The 20,786-nt window shown below is 44.4% G+C and overlaps 1 protein-coding gene across 2 annotated transcripts in view; it reads right to left on the reverse strand.

Annotated features, from left to right (window-relative positions):
* PRKCB (protein kinase C beta) overlaps positions 1-20,786 on the reverse strand; it is a 262,417-nt gene that overhangs the window by 138,791 nt on the left and 102,840 nt on the right. For both annotated transcript variants that reach the window (XM_056536493.1, XM_056536492.1), the window contains exon 3: positions 12,437-12,519. In XM_056536493.1, coding sequence (XP_056392468.1) covers positions 12,437-12,519 — 83 coding nt within the window. The remainder of the gene's footprint in view (positions 1-12,436; positions 12,520-20,786) is intronic.

The raw sequence follows: 20,786 nt of genomic DNA on the forward strand, positions 1-20,786 counted from the left end.
AAAAAACATACCTATCCTTTAATCACTCAGTGCAGTCATGTTATTCAGGGGTGTGAGGACATTTGCCTTACTATAGGTTGCATGCCAAGCACTGGGCACAGCTGGCAGAGGCACATAAGGGTTAAATGCGATTGAAATTTCAGATGCCAGGGACTGAGTCGCCAGGGACTGCATATTCCGCTGTGCCGCAGCCTTCAAAGCTCCTTAGCGCTTAAACTCTTCTAAGAGGCTTCCCAGCTCACAGAGCACATTAAGTATGAATGGCACCAGATTGCACAGGAGTGAGTGAGGCAGCAGCGGGCATCACTACCCTGCAGGGACTACTCTACAGAGTGCTGGCTGCTGTGGTGGTCTGCCAGATCGGCAGAGCATTAATGAATAGATAATGTCACATGTGGGATCATCTATCAACTATGCCGCCACCTGACTCGGATTTTAAAATAATGTGCCTAAATATGAGGGGGGCAACCTGATGCCAAGTGCAGCCTGTCACATATGACTGCCATATTATGGTGCAAATATCCATTATGAAAGGATGGCATTATTATGGTCTTCAAACAATAGCAAAACTACAACTCCCAGCCGTTGGCTGTCCGGGCATGCTGGGTGTTGTAGTTTTGTCACATCTGGAGGGCCACAGTTTGAAGACCACTATAAAATCAGGTACAGCTATCACCATAACAGGAACACTGACAGCGGGGATAAAGCAGACGCGTTTCGGGCAGTAATTGGCCTACTTCATAGTTATGTCTCATGATTTAGGATTCAAATGTTGGGTGCAAAGTAATGTATATACTGTCCGCATATCATAATATATCCCATAGAAGAACGGTTCCTATCTATAGGGGGTTTCCACTGTGCACAATCCCTACTTGCTGGACGTATTGTTCGACAATAGATAGATGTCCCCATACTTGGACATACTGGGACAGGTTATTTAGTTTTAGGCCTCCATGCTTCCCCCATATACATATATAGTTATAGGCCCCTTGACCACCCCTATATATATCTCTGTAGGCCCCTATACTGCCCCCATATATAGTTATAGGCCCCTTGACCACCCCTATATATATCTCTGTAGGCCTCTATACTGCCCCCATATATAGTTATAGGCCCCTTGACCACACCTATATATCTCTGTAGGCCCCTATACTGCCCCATATATAGTTGTAGGCTCCTATACTGCCCCATATATAGTTGTAGGCCCCTATACTGCTCCCATATATAGTTGTAGGCCTCTATACTGCCCCATATATAGTTGTAGGCCCCTATACTGCCCCCATATATAGTTGTAGGCTCCTATACTGCCCCCATATATAGTTGTAGGCTCCTATACTGCCCCCATATATAGTTGTAGGCCCCTATACTGCCCCATATATAGTTGTAGGCTCCTATACTGCCCCCATATATAGTTGTAGGCCTCTATACTGCCCCATATATAGTTGTAGGCCTCTATACTGCCCCATATATAGTTGTAGGCCCCTATACTGCCCCATATATAGTTGTAGGCCTCTATACTGCCCCATATATAGTGTAGGCTCCTATACTGCCCCCATATATAGTTGTAGGCCCCTATACTGCCCCATATATAGTTGTAGGCCTCTATACTGCCCCATATATAGTTGTAGGCCTCTATACTGCCCCATATATAGTTGTAGGCTCCTATACTACCCCATATATAGTTGTAGGCCCCTATACTGCCCCCATATATAGTTGTAGGCCCCCATACTGCTCCCATATATAGTTGTAGGCCTCTATACTGCCCCATATATAGTTGTAGGCCTCTATACTGCCCCATATAGAGTTGTAGGCTCCTATACTGCCCCATATATAGTTGTAGGCTCCTATACTGCCCCATATATAGTTGTAGGCCCCTATACTGCCCCATATATAGTTGTAGGCCCCTATACTGCCCCATATATAGTTGTAGGCCTCTATACTGCCCCATATATAGTTGTAGGCCTCTATACTGCCACATATATAGTTGTAGGCCACTATACTGCCCCCATATACAGTTGTAGGCCCCTATACTGCCCCCATATATATATAGTTGTAGGCCCCTATACTGCCCCATATACAGTTGTAGGCCCCTATACTGCTCCCATGTATAGTTGTAGGCCCCTATACTGCCCTATATATAGTTGTAGGCCCTATACTGCCCCATATATAGTTGTAGGCCCCTATACTGCTCCCATATATAGTTGTAGGCCCCTATACTGCCCCATATATAGTTGTAGACCCCTATACTGCCCCCATATATCGTTGTAGGCTCCTATACTGCCACATATATAGTTGTAGGCCCATATACTGCCCCCATATACAGTTGTAGGCTCCTATACTGCCCCATATATAGTTGTAGGCTCCTATACTGCCCCATATATAGTTGTAGGCTCCTATACTGCCCCCATATATAGTTGTAGACCCCTATACTGCCCCCATATATAGTTGTGGGCCCCTATACTGCCCCATATATAGTTGTAGGCCCCTATACTGCCCTATATATAGTTGTAGGCCCTATACTGCCCCATATATAGTTGTAGGCCCCTATACTGCCTCCATGTATAGTTGTAGGCCCCTATACTGCTTCCATGTATAGTTGTAGGCCCCCCTACCGCCCCATGTATAGTTGTAGGCCCCCCTACTGCCCCATATATAGTTGTAGGCCCCCCTACTGCCCCATATATAGTTGTAGGGCCCCCCTACTGCTCCCATATATAGTTGTAGGCCCCTATACTGCCCCATATATAGTTGTAGGCCCATATACTGCCCCATATATAGTTGTATGCCCCTATACTGCCCTATATATAGTTGTAGGCCCCTATACTGCCGACATATATAGTTGTAGGCTCCTATACTGCCCCCATATATAGTTGTAGGCCCCTATACTGCCCCCATATATAGTTGTAGGCCCCTATACTGCCCCATATATAGTTGTAGGCCCCTATACTGCCTCTATATATAGTTGTAGGCCCCTATACTGCCCCATATATAGTTGTAGGCTCCTATACTGCCCCATATATAGTTGTAGGCCCCTATACTGCCTCTATATATAGTTGTAGGCCCCTATACTGCCCCATATATAGTTGTAGGCTCCTATACTGCCCCATATATAGTTGTAGGCCCCTATACTGCCTCTATATATAGTTGTAGGCCCCTATACTGCCCCATATATAGTTGTAGGCCCCTATACTGCCCCCATATATAGTTGTAGGTCCCTATACTGCTCTCATATATAGTTGTAAACCCCTATACTGTAGGCGTGCTCATATTTATAGGTGTGCTCTTCTCTATGCCCCATATATAGTAGGTACTCGACCCCCAAACACATATTGCCGTGCTGCTTCAGTGCTCCACTGCTCTGGCTTGAGGTCGTGGGCCTACCAATATGATTGGGCCAAAGCAGTAGGTCTCCGGACTGGAGGAGCAGTGCGGCTATGAAGCTGATGCGGATGGTCTGTGGCCTAGAAACTGTCCTGGCACCCGCTCCAGAGTCCACACCAGGGCCCAGGCTCGCATTCTCCTGACGTCCCCTAAAGACCTCCTGCTCCGCTCCAATGTTGTCCTTACAGGGGTACTCCAGCCCCAAGACATCTTATCCCCTATCTAAAGGATGTCCTTGGGGTTCCTACCGCTAGGGACCCCAGCAATCTCTCATGCAGCACCCACCTGTCTCAGCTGCATGCAGCGCTGGAGGCTCTGTGTCTGAAGTCTCATGACCACTTCGCTTCAGACCCGGCCCCGTGGTCGTGAGGCTTCAGACACAGAGCATCCAGCGCTGCATCAATCTGAGACAGGTGGGTGCTGCATTAGAGATTGCGGGACCCCTGGGATCAGAAATCTTATCCCCTATCCTTAGGGCCAGAGTACCCCTTTAAAAAAAAATTTGTGACAACCTAGCTGTAATTTGGTGGGAAACCTGGCAGTGAGTATTTAGCATCCCCTGCAGGGCTATCCCAGGGGAACTGAAGAATTACACAGTGACTTTCAAATCAATAGGTTATCTGTGCAACGCAGGACAGGACGGGTCAACCACAGCAAGGTACTACATTTTTAGTTTTCTTGGAGCCCATACAATCTCCTGAAGGCCATGTGGTTCCCAAAAGGCAATCCCCCCCCCCCCCCCATATTAGGAAAATCCTCCTCGCCAGTCCCCCTCTCTAATGTGAAGCGTTGAGATTATTCCTCCGGTTACACACGGTTTGCCCTCTCGCTGTAATCCAAGTCGTATTTCATGACCGAGCTGTGATCGTGTTACGTCTTCAGCGCTCCCCTGTGTCAGGTCGCTCACCACAGGTCTCCATAAAATAAATGACCTTGCAGGAGAGATTAAAGATGACAACGACGCAAAAAGAAGAAAAAAAAAAACAATATGACAATAGGGTCCACAATTCTCCATCACAAACCATATCAGACACATATAAAGGAAATTTAAATATTCAGCACAATCAAATATAACCACATACCTCAGAGGTAACTTCTACTCTATTATGAATCCGCTCCTGGTGTGAAATGAATTCAAAATAGAAAAAAAAGGTAGAAGTAGCATCTATTTTATCTGATCCATTACGATTCACACCTGTGGTTTTGGCTTCAAAACGGCATTGTGTAAGAACACCCTAACAAGACTTGGGCTGCAAAGCAATGACCTAGAGAAAACCTGTGCATCCTAAATCTTTACACTGCATAACTTCCCTTTTCTTCCCAAATAGTACCCAAAATGCACATGTCACACATTTTTAGGGAGATTCTCAGGACATCAACATTCACAGAAAGGAGTTGCTGCTAAGCCCAGGCCTTACATATGAGAATTATCTCAAAACATCATTGTAAACTTTATATAGATTCTATAGAAAATGCTTAATCATTGTGTACATAACTTATCCTGTACTGACCCTGAGCTATATCTTGTATTATACTCCACACCTGTACTCACTATTCTGCTGGTGAGATCACTGTGTACATACATTACTTATCCGGTACTGATCCTGAGTTATATCTTGTATTATACTCCACACCAATACTCACTATTCTGCTGGGGAGGTCACTGTGTACATACATTACATTACTTATCCTGTACTGATCCCGAGTGATATCCTGTATTATACTCCACACCTATACTCACTATTCTGCTGGTGAGGTCACTGTGTACATACATTACATTACTTATCCTGTACTGATCCTGAGTTATATCCTGTATTATACTCCACACCTATACTCACTATTCTGCTGGGGAGGTCACTGTGTACATACATTACATTACTTATCCTGTACTGATCCCGAGTGATATCCTGTATTATACTCCAGAGCTGCACTCACTATTCTGCTGGTGAGGTCACTGTGTACACACATTACATTACTTATCCTGTACTGACCCTGAGCTATATCTTGTATTATACTCCACACCTGTACTCACTATTCTGCTGGGGAGGTCACTGTGTACATACATTACATTACTTATCCTGTACTGATCCTGAGTTATATCCTGTATTATACTCCAGAGCTGTACTCACTATTCTGCTGGTGAGGTCACTGTGTACATACATTACATAACTTATCCTGTACTGATCCTGAGTTATATCCTGTATTATACTCCAGAGCTGCACTCACTATTCTGCTGGTGGGGTCACTGTGTACATACATTACATTATTCATGCTGTACTGATCCTGAGTTATATCCTGTATTATACTCCAGGGCTGTATTCACTATTCTGCTGGTGTGTTCACTGTGTACACACATTACATTACTTATCCTGTACTGATCCTGAGTTATATCCTGTATTATACTCCAGAGCTGTACTCACTATTCTGCTGGTGAGGTCACTGCGTACATACATTTAGCAATAGCCGGAGGCACCCCGGTTGGGAAACACAGCTTTAAATCTGTAGTTCTGTGCTTGTATGTACAGAGCACAGCATTATAGTGGCATGATTTTGTGGAGAAGATAGGGGGGGGGATTTCTGTGCAGTTTTGAGGCCTTAATCATAGACGTTCAGCAGCGTCTTAATATTATAGAGGCCTGAGATACTAACCGCCTACAAGACTCAATTAAGACACTACGCTATCTGTACAAAGCCGCCCGGACCTCAAAGACATAAAACATATGTAGCACTGCTACAGGCTGCCAATCCAAAAATAAAAAGGAGGCAGTGATGTGAAAGTATACTGCTTAAAATCTGCACCATCACACGCGGCCAAACTCCCCCCCCCCCCCCCCCCCCCCCCCCAATTCAAAATGACATCACTCCCAGCCGAATACCAATAGTGGTAAAACAAGAATTCTTTACCAAAGCCCGAACCTACACCGCCCCCCTTCACCCCATTGGGGGGGGGGGGGGGGGGGGTCCACAAAGTTTTGCACATCTTAGCTCACAAGCATGAACTGATCAAAGCATTCCTGATGGCCCTGGGTCCTCTACATGCAGTCCATGCATTCTGTCAATGTGGTGTCATGTGTTTTCCATGCGTTGCCCATTTGATACTGTATAATATAGGTCTAGTATAAAGAGAGCAATGAGTAGCAAAACACCTCAAGAGATTGTACGTTATTTAAAAAAGTTAATAAAAATAAATTAATTAAATAAAATACATAAATAAAAATAAATCAATTAAATAAATAAATACATAAACTAAATAAATAAATAAATAAAATAAAATAAAAAAACAGCTTTGCTTCCAAAAACAGTGCCCCACCTATCCACAGGCTGCGTGTGGTTCTGCAGCTTAGCTACCTTTAGGTTAATCAATACCAGACACTACCCATGGACAGGTTTGGCGTTGGTTTCTGGAAGAAGGCAGCCATGTTTTTTTTTTCTGATATTGTACAAGCCCTTTACATAACCTTTTATCCATTTATTACAAGGGACAGACCCCTGTAAATTAGGCCATATATAAGATGCCCTAATAAAGATAAGCTAGTGACCCCCGATCATTGGTCTTTTGAAGTACAGACATGTTTCCTATACACTGTAAGGAACCCTAAAAAGTAGGGATGTCTAGATCCTTGTATTGGTGCCACAATACCCATCCCGATACCTGCAGATCCCATGGACGCCAAGCGATCAGTGGGCAGAGAGAGGTAGTTTCCCCCAATAAGTCCCTTCCTTAAAAAAATTATAAAAATCCCTCTGACTATTCCTCCACTCCCATGCTGAGGCCTCTTCATCGTTTGCGCCATTATCCGCAGTGGTGCAGGACCTGCCATGTGATGAAATTATGTCATCGTCAGGAGAAGGTCCTGCACCACTAATGGGGAGCAGAGGAAGAAGGATGCAGAGACCTCAGCGTGATAGTGGATAGAAAGTGAGGGGGATAGATTATTATTTTCCCTTTAAAGGGGACCTATTGTGAAAAACTATTTAATGGGGACATCTACCTAATCGGGGACAATTCCCTTACCTCTGGGGGTTCTTAACAAAATGAGAAGTATTCCCTACCTACCTAATGAGGGCTTCAACCTAAAAGGTAAGTAGAGATTTTACCCTATTAGTTAGAAGCCCTCAGTAAGTAGGTAGGGAATCTTCCCCTTTTATGTAAGAGCCCCCAGAAGATAAGTGATATAAGGTAGATAGGGAAGCCACTAGAAGGTAGGTAATTCTCCCTTTTCCCATTAGGTAGAAGCCCCCAGTAAGTAGGTAGGGAACCCTCCTATTAGATAGATTCCCTCTGTAGGTAGGTAGGGAATCTTCTAGGGGGGGCATTATCTACCTACTGGGGGCTTTCATACCTACCTACCTTCTGCTGGCTTAAACCTAATAGGGGGATTCCCTACTCACCTATCTTCTGGGGGCTTCTAACTTATGGGTGGATTTCCTACCTACTTATCTATTATGAGCTCTTACCTAAACCTAAAACCTACCCACCTACTGAGGGCTTCTACCTAATAGGGGGATTCCCTACCTATTTGCTGGGGCTTCCCATGAACGAGTGTATGGCTGACAGCTATCCTATGGCTATGGGATTCATCGTATTAAAATTCTTATTAGGGCATCTTCTAGACAGCGTAGTTACAAGGGTTTTGTCTGCTGACCGATTCACTTTCATTACCAAAAAGGATTCCCTTCAGTAATCTGAAATCACATGACCACACAAAATAAAATGGGGATCCACTCCCTCCAGTTAATGGAGTTCTCTAGGCCGTCTATACGAACACTCCAGAATCCTGAAAACTGGGTGACATACATCCATGGTCATGTGACGCAGTCCAGACGCCAAGGGAAGCCTTCCAGACAATTAAAGAAACAGTTCAGGATAGACTAATACACTATGTTAAGCTCAGTGAAGGGCCTTAGGGGGCGCAGCATGGCATAGAATCCTCTCTGAATCCCTGTGACATGCTCCACCCCTGAGGAACTTCTCAAGGCATAAAACAGTGTTACTTTTGCTTGGACTGTTACATTAGTGAATTTTTTTTTTTTACAGTAGCTGTATACTGGTGAGATTACTGCATGGCTAGATGGTAACTGTGTTAGAGGCATACAGCAAGGCTTTCAGGGTGACGATGCTGATATGTACCATGCATCTCATAGAGCTATCAGTATACAGTCATGCAGCAGCAGAGAAATCTCACGTGTCCATCGCTCCACTGACCTTGCAAGCCTAATGGGAATGAGCGACACCAGCGGGTAAGTATATACATCACAGTGGTACTGTATAATATGTAAAGTGAAAGGTGATCAATTTCCATCCACTATAGGACTGTCTGCATTCGAATCCCGTTACCATATTAAGCTTATACAGATTTTTCTTTATGATTTTTCTTACCTCGGCATTTAGAATCTGGTGCCTTGCTGAGGAGAATAATTCAGTCATTTCAATATCCCATTATACATAGAGCACAATTATGCTGATCAGGCGTAGCCTGCATGTGATTTATACTATGTGCAATGTGATATAAAAGGACTGTCTGCTATGTTATACCTTATTCATTCATTTTTTTTACATGGAGAAACCCCCTTTTCCACGTTCTACACAGACATCATAGAGGTGGTGTATACCTGGGACCACCCACCCTGCTTGAACCAAAGCTTAAAGCAGCTCACAAGGGTCAGTTCTTGCCTTGATGGCCCCAACATATCCATGGTTGGTCAATGAAGACCCTGTAACACTACATTCCACCTATAGTGGCCGCTGCAGGTTAATTCTGCAATTAGAGCTGATTGCTGGAGATTACAGAGGCTGGATCGGCCCTGATCAGCCAAGATGTAATACCACACGCAATCTGCTTTGATGGCTTCCAACCAATCTAAGAACGGTCAATCATTTGAATGAGGGCCATGTAATACTATATTCCACCTGTAGTGGCCGCTGCAGGTTTATAAAAGCCGATGGTTGGCGATTACAGAGGCTGGATCGGCACTGATCAGCCAAGATGTAATACAACACGCAATCTGCTTTGATGGCTTCCAACCAATCTAAGAACGGTCAATCATTTGAATGAGCGCCATGTAATACTACAATCCACCTGTAGTGGCCGCTGCAGGTAATAGGAGCCGATTGCTGGAGATTACAGAGGCTGGATCGGCACAGATCAGCCATGTTCTAATACCAAACGCAGTTTGCTTTGATAGTCCCAATCCATCCATGAACAGTCAATCTTTTGAATGAGGGCCATGTAATACTATATTCCACCTGTAGTGGCCGCTACAGGTTAATAAGAGCCCATGGTTGGCGATTACAGAGGCTGGATCGGCACAGATCAGCCAAGATGTAATACCACACGCAATCTGCTTTGATGGCTCTAACCAATCTATGAATGGTCAATCATTTGAATAGATGTAATACCCAGGGGACAGAAAAGTGTAGGAACTCACCCAAGATTTCCACTCATGGGCTGGACCTGCAGGACACCTGCAAATGGGAACAGCGTTCCTGCTGTAGAAAAAGTTCAGGAACTCCGTTCCCATGCGTTCCTGCAAGACTTGAGCCCTGGTAATACCACACGCAATTTGCTTTGATGGCTCCAACCAATCTAATAATGGTCAATCTTTTGAATGAGGGCCATGTAATACTACATTCCACCTGTAGTGGCCGCTACAGGTTAATTAAAGCTGATGGTTGGAGATTACAGAGGCTGGATCAGCACCGATCAGCCAAGATGTAATACCACACCCAATCTGCTTTGATGACTCCAACCAATCAGCTGGCTTCTATATTCTTAGAGGTCATCTTCGTGAAACAGCTATCATTCTCAATGATTTTAGAATAGAAAACAAAAATGTTGAAGATCAGTTCCTGCCATATTTAAAAACTCTGCTTGCAGTCAGTGAATTAGACATTTGCTTTCACACTCTGAGGATGAAAACCCATACAGATCTGAATCTGCATGCAGTCTAGACAATCTCTAGCACAGCGTTTCCCAACCAGTGTGCCTCCAGCTGTTGCAAAACTACAACTCCCAGCAGGCCCAGACAGCCGGTGGCTGTCTGGGCCTGCTGGGAGTTGTAGTTTTGCAACAGCTGGAGGCGGTTGGGAAACAATGTTCTAATACCCTGATTACTACATTGTATCAGCCTTTCAAAGACTAGATACAATTGAAGCAAACCCTCAGCTTAGCCAAATACGAGTTTTGTACATTTTATACCCCCTGGCTATTTATTCACTGACAGCAAGCACAGCTTTTGAAATGGCGCAAAACTGAAATAAAGTGTACAAAGGTACGTTTCATATTTCTGGGCATGAAACAAGCTGAATGCACTATACCTACATCCCCTTGGGCATTTTTTTTATATATTTTTTCAATGTAGCTCAAGTATGGGGGACCAGCTGTGCCGGCTTACTGGACATATGTGAACCTCATCCAAAAAAAAAAGGTACCCATACACAAAAAACAGTGTTTCCCAACCAGTAGTTTTACAACAGCTGGAGGCACCCTGGTTGGGAAACTCTGCAAAGAGAGTGGAAAAAAACAGTGCCACCACTGTCCTCAGGTTGTGTGTAGTATTGCAGTTCAGTTCCATTAAAATGAATGGAGCCAAGCTGTAATACCACACACAACCTGAAAAAAAGGGTAGAACTGTTTTTTGGAAAAAATTTGCTTTATTTTTTATTTTTTTTACTGGATAACCCTTATGTCCGACTACGCTGTATAAACGACTGCCAGACTCCTGCAGCAATAACAGAAGGACAGAGTACTTGAAATCAAATATGCAGAATTGAAGGGGTTGAAGGGCCGAAATCAGCAAGTTCTGCCGATGTTTTTTCTAATGCCTATGGAGGCCTTTAGGTAAACAAAGGATTAGGGCACGGTCACATGGGGCGCATCCGCAGTGTGTTTCACGCTGCAGATGCGCTGACAACAGTCGCAGAGGGACTGCAGAGCGAGCTCCCGGCTGCAGGCACGTAGCTCTGTGTGTCCGCTGGTAGTGGCCAATATCCTGCTATAGAAATAGTCCGCTACGAGTGGACACAAAGAGCTTCATGGCCGCTCTGCAGCCCCTCTGTGATTGCCTTCGGCGCTTCCGCAGCGTGAAACATGCCCCATGTTACCCTGCCCCATTACAGGAATTGAAAAAAAAAACAGAGCCAATTTCTTGCAAAAACAGCACCAGCCCCTGCCTTCAGGTTGTGTGAGGTATTACAACTTCAATGGAACTGAGGTGCAATACTACACATGACCTGAGGACAAGGGTAGCACTGTTTTCTAAAGAATTCACCTCTGTTTTTCTAATCCTGAATAACCTTATTGCACAAGAACTGCCGAGTCCTCCCCCCCTCCCCAAGTTAGGTTAAAGGGGTACTCCGCCCCTAGGCATCTTACCCCCAAATCCAAAGGACTACAATGTATCTGTGCAGATAACAGCAGTCATGCTCCCTCCAATAGACACGAATGGAGGGGACGTGATATCCCAACCACGGCCGCCCAAAACCAGCGTTCTGAACATAAATGTTCAGAACGCCGGGGTGCCGGGCCGTAGATTGCAGGGGGGGGGGGGGTTCCAGTGGCCGGACCCCCCGCAATCAGACATCTTATTGCCTATCCTTTGGATAAAAAAATAAGATGTCTAGGAGCAGAGTACCCCTTTAAGGTAAAATTTAATATCCTTATGATCCCAAAAAGACCCTACAACACTTCGGAACCCTTCCGTCAATCACCGTGCGGCTGTAGTTGTGCAATGTGCAATTTTCAGGCTTAATATAGAACTGTAATCATTACTGTCTGGGCATATGCTGTAGCGTCTGTCTATCAGGATGTTTTCCATCTCTCTGACTACGCGCGTTTTTGGAACGGGTTCAATTTGGACTATTATATGCCGTACACTCCGGGACTAGAACGATCCGATTCAGTAACACTGCTTCTCTAGTGGCGCTAATTCAATATAATTCCGACATCTGATAGTCCCGAAAAAGTCAGACAATTTGCTGTAATTGTTTTATTGTATCTTTACAGTGTACATGTGGGGGTTTTTTGTATTGTTTTGTATTTTTTTTTAAACTTACGTCAGATGCAGGTCCCTTGTCGGCACCAGGACAGGAGAACGTGACAAATTCATGGCAGCGTTTGTGCACCACAAAACAGCAAACTGTAAAAGAAAAGAGAGAAAGAGGTGAAACTAAATATTATATTGTTTTAGGGTGGTGTTTCCCAACCAGTGTGCCTCCAGCTGTTGCAAAACAACAACTTACAGCATGTAAGAGCATGTAACAGCGGAAGGTACACTGGTTGAGTAACACTGTTTTAGGAGCATTAAACCAATTCTACTTAATATACATTTCTTGGACAGATAAGATGGGCCGAATGGAACATTACATTTTTTGGTGGAGATTTATCAAAACCTGTCCAGAGGAAAAGTTGAGTTGCCCATAGCAACCAATCAGATCGCTTCTGAAAGGCCTCTGAAAAATGAAAGAAGCAATCTGATTGGTTGCTATGGGCAACTCAACTTTTCCTCTGGACGGTTTTGATAAATCTCCCCCTATGTTTTCATATTATTCTACTAGCAGGTTACCCAGCATTGCCAGGACTTTTTCCCTAAACCTTGTGGAAGAGAAAGGACAACAATGATGCTCTTGTCCTCACACCCATCCCCTCACACCCCATCCCCTCACACCCCATCCCCTCACACCCATTCCCTCACACCCCACCCCCTCCCATCCATTCCCTCCCATTCCCTCACACCCCATTCCCTCCCTCACATCCCCTCCCTCACATCCCATCCCCTCCCTCACATCCCATAAAAAATCTTAATCCTTTCAGTACTTATAAGCTGCTGAAGTTGAGTTGTTCTTTTCTGTCTAAGTGCTCTCTAATGACACGTGTCTCGGAACCGCCCAGTTTAGAAGCAAATCCCCATAGCAAACCTCTTCTAAACTGGACGGTTCCTGAGACACGTGTCATCAGGGAGCACTTAGACAGAAAAGAACAACCTTAACTTCAGAAGCTCATAAGTACTGAAAGGATTAAGATTTTTTTTAATAGAAGTAATTTACAAATCTGTTAAACTTTCTGGAGCCAGTTGATATATAAAAAAAAAAAAGTTTTTCCCTGGATAACCCTTTTAAATAGATTTGTAAATTACTTCTATTAAAAAATCTTAATCCTTCCAGTACTTATTAGAGGCTGAATACTACAGAGGAAATTATTTTCTTTTTGGAACACAGAGCTCTCTGCTGACATCACGAGCACAGTGCTCTCTGCTGACACCTCAGTCCATTTTAAGAACTGTCCAGAGTAGGAGAAAATCCCCATAGCAAACATATGCTGCTCTGGACAGTTCCTAAAATGGACAGAGATGTCAGCAGAGAGCACTGTGTTCCAAACAGAAAATAATTTCCTCTTTAATATTCAGCAGCTAATAAGTACTGGAAGGATTAAGGTTTTTTAACAGAAGTAATTCACAAATCTGTTTAACTTTCGGGCACAAGTTGATAAAAAAAAAAAAAAAAAAGTTTTTCACCGGAGTACCCCTTTAATATCCCATCCTCACGTTACGCCATCCCCGCACTTAGCTGCTGTATGCTCCAAAGGAAGTTGTGTAGTTATTTCGAGTCTGACCACAGTGCTCCCTGCTGCCACCTCTGTCCATGTCAGGAACTGTCCAGAGCAGGAGAGGTTTTTTTATGGGGATTTTCTCCTGCCGTGGACAGTTCCTGACATGGACAGAGGTGGCAGCAGAGAGCACTGTGGTCAGACAGAAAAGAAATACACAACTTCCTCTGTAGCATACAGCAGCTGATAAGTACTGGAAGGATTAAGATTTTATATAGAAATAATTTACAAATCTGTATAAAACTTTCTGGCACCAGATAATTTGTAAATATATTTTTTTCCTCCGGAGTACTCCTCTAAGCTGCGACACAGGTTGAAATTGATTAATTAAGGCCATGTTATGAGCAGCAAGTGACCATAACCACGACGTCCAAGAAATACCTCTGGTCAGGATTGCAGTGGCTTGAGGGTCGCAATACAACGCCATTTACTTTCATGAAGCAGCACGACGCAGTGATTTTTGGCTGCGCGATCTGTGTCACAGCAAAAGTCGCCATGTAGCCTAAGGAGACTTGTGGCCATATGTTACATCCCAGCTACCTAAAGATTGTGGTCACTTGGTGCCCCTCAACTATCTCCACAGTCATTGTGGCGATTTGTGCAGCGCAGCCTCGCAATGTTGTGTTGCATGACTACAGGTTGCAATGCAGCCCTAGTCTTTAAGCAATGCGCAATAGGAGCATCGACAAGCAAGGAGACATCTTGAAAACCATGAGGCATAAACGTTATCCAGGGATAGAAAAACAGAGCTAATACCTGTCCTCGGGGTGTGTGTGGTATTACAACCGGGCTCCATTCACTTAACCCCTTAAGGACTGGGGGTTTTCCGTTTTTTGCATTTTCATTTTTCCTCCTTCCCTTTAAAAAATCATAACTCTAAATTTTGCACCTAAAAATTCATACGATGGCTTATTTTTTGCACCACCGATTCTACTTTGTAATGACTTCAGTCATTGTACCCAAAAATCTACGACGAAACGGAAAAAAAATTCATTGCGAGACAAAATTGAAAAAAAAAAACGCCATTTTGTAACTTTTGGGGGCTTCCGTTTCTACCCAGTACATTTTTTTGGAAAACATGACACCTTATCATTATTCTGTAGGTCCATACGGTTAAAATGATCCCCTACTTATATAGGTTTGATTTTGTCGGACTTCTGGAAAAAATCATAACTACATGCAGGAAAATGTAAACGTTTAAAATTGTCATCTTCTGACCCCTATAACTTTCTTATTTTTCCATGTATGGGGCGGTATGAGGGCTCATTTTTTGCGCCGTGATCTAAATTTTATAACGGTACCATTTTTGTATTGATCTGACTTTTTGATCGCTTTTTATTAATTTTTTCATTATATAAAAAGTGACCAAAAATGCATTATTTAGGACTTTGGAATTTTTTTGCGCGTACGCCATTGACCATGCGGTTTAATTAACGATATATTTTTATAATTCGGACATTTCCGCACACAGCGATGATTATGCCGCTTGACTGCTCATGCCTGGATCTCAGGCACTGAGCAGTCATTTGGTGATCGGACAGCGAGGAGGCAGGTAGGGATCCTCCGGCTGTCTTGTAAGCTGTTCGGGATGCCGCGATTTCGCCGTGGCGATCCCAAACAGCCCACTGAGCTAACCGGCAGTGATTTAGTTTCACTTTAGACTAAAGGGTTAATAGCGCGAGGCACCGCGATCAATGCCGCACGCTATTAACCACAGGTCCCAGCCGTTGTTAGAGGCCGGGCCCGACACGCAGTGGCCCCGCGTTATAGAACGGGAGCGGACTCAGGACGTACAGGTACGCCCTGGGTCCTTAACAGGTTAAAGGGGTACTCCGGTGGAAAACTTTTTTTTTTTTTAAATCAACTGGTGCCAGAAAGTTAAACAGATTTGTAAATTACTTCTGTTAAAAAATCTTAATCCTTCCAGTACTTATTAGCTGCTGAATACTACAGAGGAAATTCTTTTCTTTTTGGAACACAGAGCTCTCTCCTGACATCATGACCACAGTGCTCTCTGCTGACCTCTGCTGTCCATTTTAGGAACTGTCCAGAGCAGCATATGTTTTCTATGGGGATTTTCTCCTACTCTGGACAGTTCTTAAAATGGACAGAGATGTCAGCAGAGAGCACTGTGGTCATGATGTCAGCAGAGAGCTCTGTGTTCCAAAAAGAAAACCATTTCCTCTGTAGTATTCAGCAGCTAATAAGTACTGGAAGGATTAAGATTGTTTAATAGAAGTAATTTGCAAATCTGTTTAACTTTCTAGCACCAGTTGATTTAAAGAAAAAAACAAAGTTTTCCACCGGAGTACCCCTTTAAATGGAACAAAGTTGTAATACCACGCACAACCTGAGGACAGGGGGTGGTGCTGTTTTTGGAAGAATTCAGCTCTTTATTGTGTCTGACCGCAATAGGAGAGATAACAGACACTACTCTGTTGTGCAGTGTTTCCCAACCAGGGTGCCTCCAGCTATTGCAAAACTACAACTTCCAGCATGCCCGGACAGCCAAAGGCTGTCCGGGCATGCTGGGAGTTGTAGTTTTTTAACAGTTGGATGTACTTTAGTTGGGAAACACTGCACAAGAGAGATACCTTAGTTGGGGGAAACACTGCACAAGAGAGGTACCTTAGTTGGGGAAACACTGCCGGCATAGTTGGTCCACCATATTTGGGCTAGAAAGAAGTGATCTTGAAAACTGTGCAACAGGAATAGAAAAACCGAGCTAATTTCTTCCAAAAACAGCACCACCCCTGTCCTCAGGCTGTATGGGATATTACAACTTGGTTTCATATACTTCAAATGAAATAAGCTGCAATACCACACACAACCTGAAGACAGGGGAGGCGCTGTTTTGTTTGTTTTTGCACAAATCAGCTTTGCTTTTTAATCCATTTAATGCAGAGACTATATGACTTTTTTTTTTTTTAGGACTTTATTTTCTCTTCTTCATTTGATGAGATCCCCTTTCCTGCCATGACGTTCCCACATCCAGCGCCAAACAATAGATGTCCACCTGGCAGCCCACAGTAGGAAGTGCCACCCCCTGTAAATGCCTGGTGCCCTCTGTGGCTGACCCTCCGAATTCATTACCATTTTGTAGATTTTTTTTCAGGCTGATTGGCGCGGAATGGACCTCTTAGAAGTCTGCTGCCCCCCCCGGCTACAGTCTTATGTTACACCTTTCCTTGCAACCCTTTGAGGTTCCATTTCAGACTTAATAATTGAAGACAACATTAAAAATACATCTACTTGTCACCTCCCAGCCTCTCGGGGGCACCTGGCATCATCCTCGGTCGCGCCGCCGCATCCCGAGCTGCATGGGGAGATTAATAATTGGAGCCTTACAGGAGACAGCAGCTTCATCACATGCCACTGGCACGGGCAGCTCGCAATGGCAGGAAAGTTCTTCAGGGACTTTGGGATGTGCGGCACTAAACGGCCACCTGCCAGTGCTGAACATTAGCCCAATAACTTATATTAATTTACAAGCAAGCAAATAATGTACCCATCTAAGCTTTATTTCTATCCTGAAAAGCTGGGTGGTGACCAGTGTAGCCACAATTACAGCCTTAAAGGGGTTTTCCACGATTTTTTTAATTTTTTTTTCTTTGACTATGCTACAGGGGCTGTAAAGTTAGTGTAGTTCATAATATAGTGTCTGTACCGGTGTTTTTTGGTGGTCTCGCAATTCTTCTGTGATTTTTACCCCAATGTTTATTTTTAACAGAATACAAAATGAGTGTTGTCTGGGGGTTTTCCCAGGTTGCAGTGCGGCCCGAGACATAACATCACTAGTCAGGTGTTCAGAGGGACCTTGTCTTTGCTTTAATGCGTGGAGCAACTGCTGGGTGGGAGATTATTCTACAAGAAACGGCTGGAGGCCGCCTGGTCAGAAAACACTGGTCTATTGCATTGAAGAGATCACAAGTGTGTTTCAATGGGTGGGGTGGCTGATGTGTTGGAGGAAGGAAAATGACCTCACACTTACAAACAAGAAACTATGGGATTTGTAGTTTGAGAGAACAAACTCCAACAGGAAATAGCCTCAGCTTTATGGTAATCTCCCAACATAGCCATTTTACTCTAGGACAAACACATATCCTTCCTAAGCATGTCCATTACTGCCTGGCAGGTACGTACTAAAATCACTTTATGGTGGAGAACCCCTTTAAAGGCTTATCCAGTGATTTCAGGTTGTGTGTGGTATGACAACATGGCTCTATTTACTTCAATAGAACTGAGCTGCAATACCAGACACCGCCTGAGAATAGTTGTGGTGCTGTTTTTAATTTTTTATATATTTTTTTTAAAAGAAATCAGCTCCCTTTTTCTTATCATAAATAACCCTATTAAGATCAAATAGACCTATCTGTGCATGGCATACAGCAGCATCCGTTTTTAGCATCCGTTAATGTGTGCGCTTTAATGCACCCTAAGCCCATGTTAGGATTCCACAATCCACATCTAAATTCTGACAGGATCTGCAGATCATACACTGGTGAAAAGTAGTAAATTCTATAACCACTCCTATACTCTGGAAAAGGCCGACATAGAAAAAATAACATGCAGCAGACACGCGTTTCGGTTTTGGATTTCTGCTGCGAATTTTCTGAAAAATTAATGATGGCGAATACCAAAGGCAAATCCATCCCATGTGAACACACCTTGGTCACGACAGGGATATGGTCAGGTAAACGAAGACCGTAAAGTGTTAATATCAATTATAATAGCTTTTTAAGATCGATCAGGGTCTCAGTGCTGCATCCTCCTCCGATCATTAGTTATAGCCGGATGAAGTGGCGCGCTTCACTCCCCGGCTGGTGTCCCTTTCTGACTCATGTCCTCCTTTATACTCTATAGCAGTGGTCTCCAACCTGCGGACCTCCAGATAATGCAAAACTACAACTCCCAGCATGCCCGGACAGCCAACGGCTGTCCGGGCATGCTGGGAGTTGTAGTTTTGCAACATATGGAGGTCCGCAGGTTGGAGACCACTGCTCTACAGGACTGTGTAGATATGCACCCCTCACGCATTTCACTGCATCACCTGTGCAAGGACAAGCCAGTCCCGCCCTCGGCTAGGTACGTAATTGCAGAAAAAGAATTTCGTCCAGCACTCGGGATATGCAGATAAAATCAATGCTTTCTTTATTGAAAAATATCGGACAGGAATCACAACGGAGATATTGACTGACGCGTTTCGCATCTAAGAGCTTAATCGTAGACTAACATATACTACAAACCACACAAGTTAAAATACCTGAAAAAGGGGTCACATGACCCATTATATCAGCAATCAGAAAAATCCACACACATGAAATAGATGTCAAAACCCCGGGGTGGATATATCCATTGTATACTCCCAGGTGGCAACCTCATTATTCGCCTCTTCTATAGAAAACAATAACTATTATTATTATTATTAATTATTAATTAATTATTCATGTTTCTATAGAAGAGGTGAATAATGAGATTGCCACCTGTGTGTGGATTTTTCTGATTGATGATGTAATGGGTCATGTGACCCCTTTTTCAGGTATTTTAACTTGTGTGGTTTGTAGTAGATGTTAGTCTACGATTAAGCACTTCGGTGCGAAACGCGTCAGTCAATATCTCTGTTGTGATTCCTGTCCGAAGATTTTCAATACAGAAAGCATTGATTTTATCTGCATATCCCGAGTGCTGGACGAACTTCTTTTTCTGCAACTCTATAGGACTAGACAGCCAGCCGGGGAGTGAAGCGCACTACTGCTCGCTTCGCCTGGCTTATTCTAAGCACTGAGACCCCGATTGATCTTAACTTTCAACATGTCTGTGCAATATGTCAAATGTTAATAAAGGACAGTGAGGCCTACAGCATTCATTGATAGGGAGGAAAAGAAATGGGACCAAATCCATTAGTTTTTTTTGTTTTTTGGCCCAAAAAATGTCCATAAAAGAACAGCCGACTTCAAGGTGTGTGAACATGGCCTTATGTGCCGCTCTGATGTCTCCTATGACTGTATCCAACATGGACTTGGACTTACCGCATTTTTCACCGTATAAGACACAGTTTTTCTTCCCCAAAACTTGGGGGGGGGGGAAGTTGGTGCGTCTTATACGGCGAATACACATTAAAACCCTGTCCTATCCTGCCGGTCCCTGTGGCCATCAACGGCCGGGACCCGCGACAAATACAGGAAATCACCGATCGCGGTGATGCCCTGTATTAACCCTTCAGCCGTGGCGATCAAAGCTGACTGCCGCGTCTGAAGGGAAAGTGACACTAACCCGGCTGCATCAGGAGGGACCTTACCTGCCTCCTCGGTGTCTGCTCCGTGCCGGGATCCCCTGCATGGCCGGCGCTCTCCTTCGTCGTCATCACATCGTCGCGCACGCCGCCCCGTGATCCAATAGGAGCGGCGTGCGTAGCGACGTGATGGCGGCAACGGAGAGCGAGGATACCGGGCAGCAGAGACCCCAGGGACGCGGCAACAGAGATGGAGGGTGACATCCAGGGCAGCGGTGACGGGTCCGGAGCGGCGGGGACACGCGAGTATTACCTCCTATACCAGTGGTCTTGAACCTGCGGACCTCCAGATGCTGCAAAACTACAACTCCTGGCATGCCCGGACAGCCAATGGCAATCCAGCACAGAAGCTCCGATGGTTGACCAGTCTTTGTTTACCAGCGGCTGCACTTATCCACTACGGCCAGCCAATCAGTGGCCTCTGTGGTCACGTGCCGCACGACTAGCATCATGGCTGCCATCGCTAAGCAGTGATGCCGGTAGTACTGTGCATGGCCGCTGACTACATA

The sequence above is a fragment of the Hyla sarda genome, chromosome 8 (genome assembly GCF_029499605.1).
Source record: "Hyla sarda isolate aHylSar1 chromosome 8, aHylSar1.hap1, whole genome shotgun sequence".
Classification (NCBI taxonomy): domain Eukaryota; kingdom Metazoa; phylum Chordata; class Amphibia; order Anura; family Hylidae; genus Hyla; species Hyla sarda.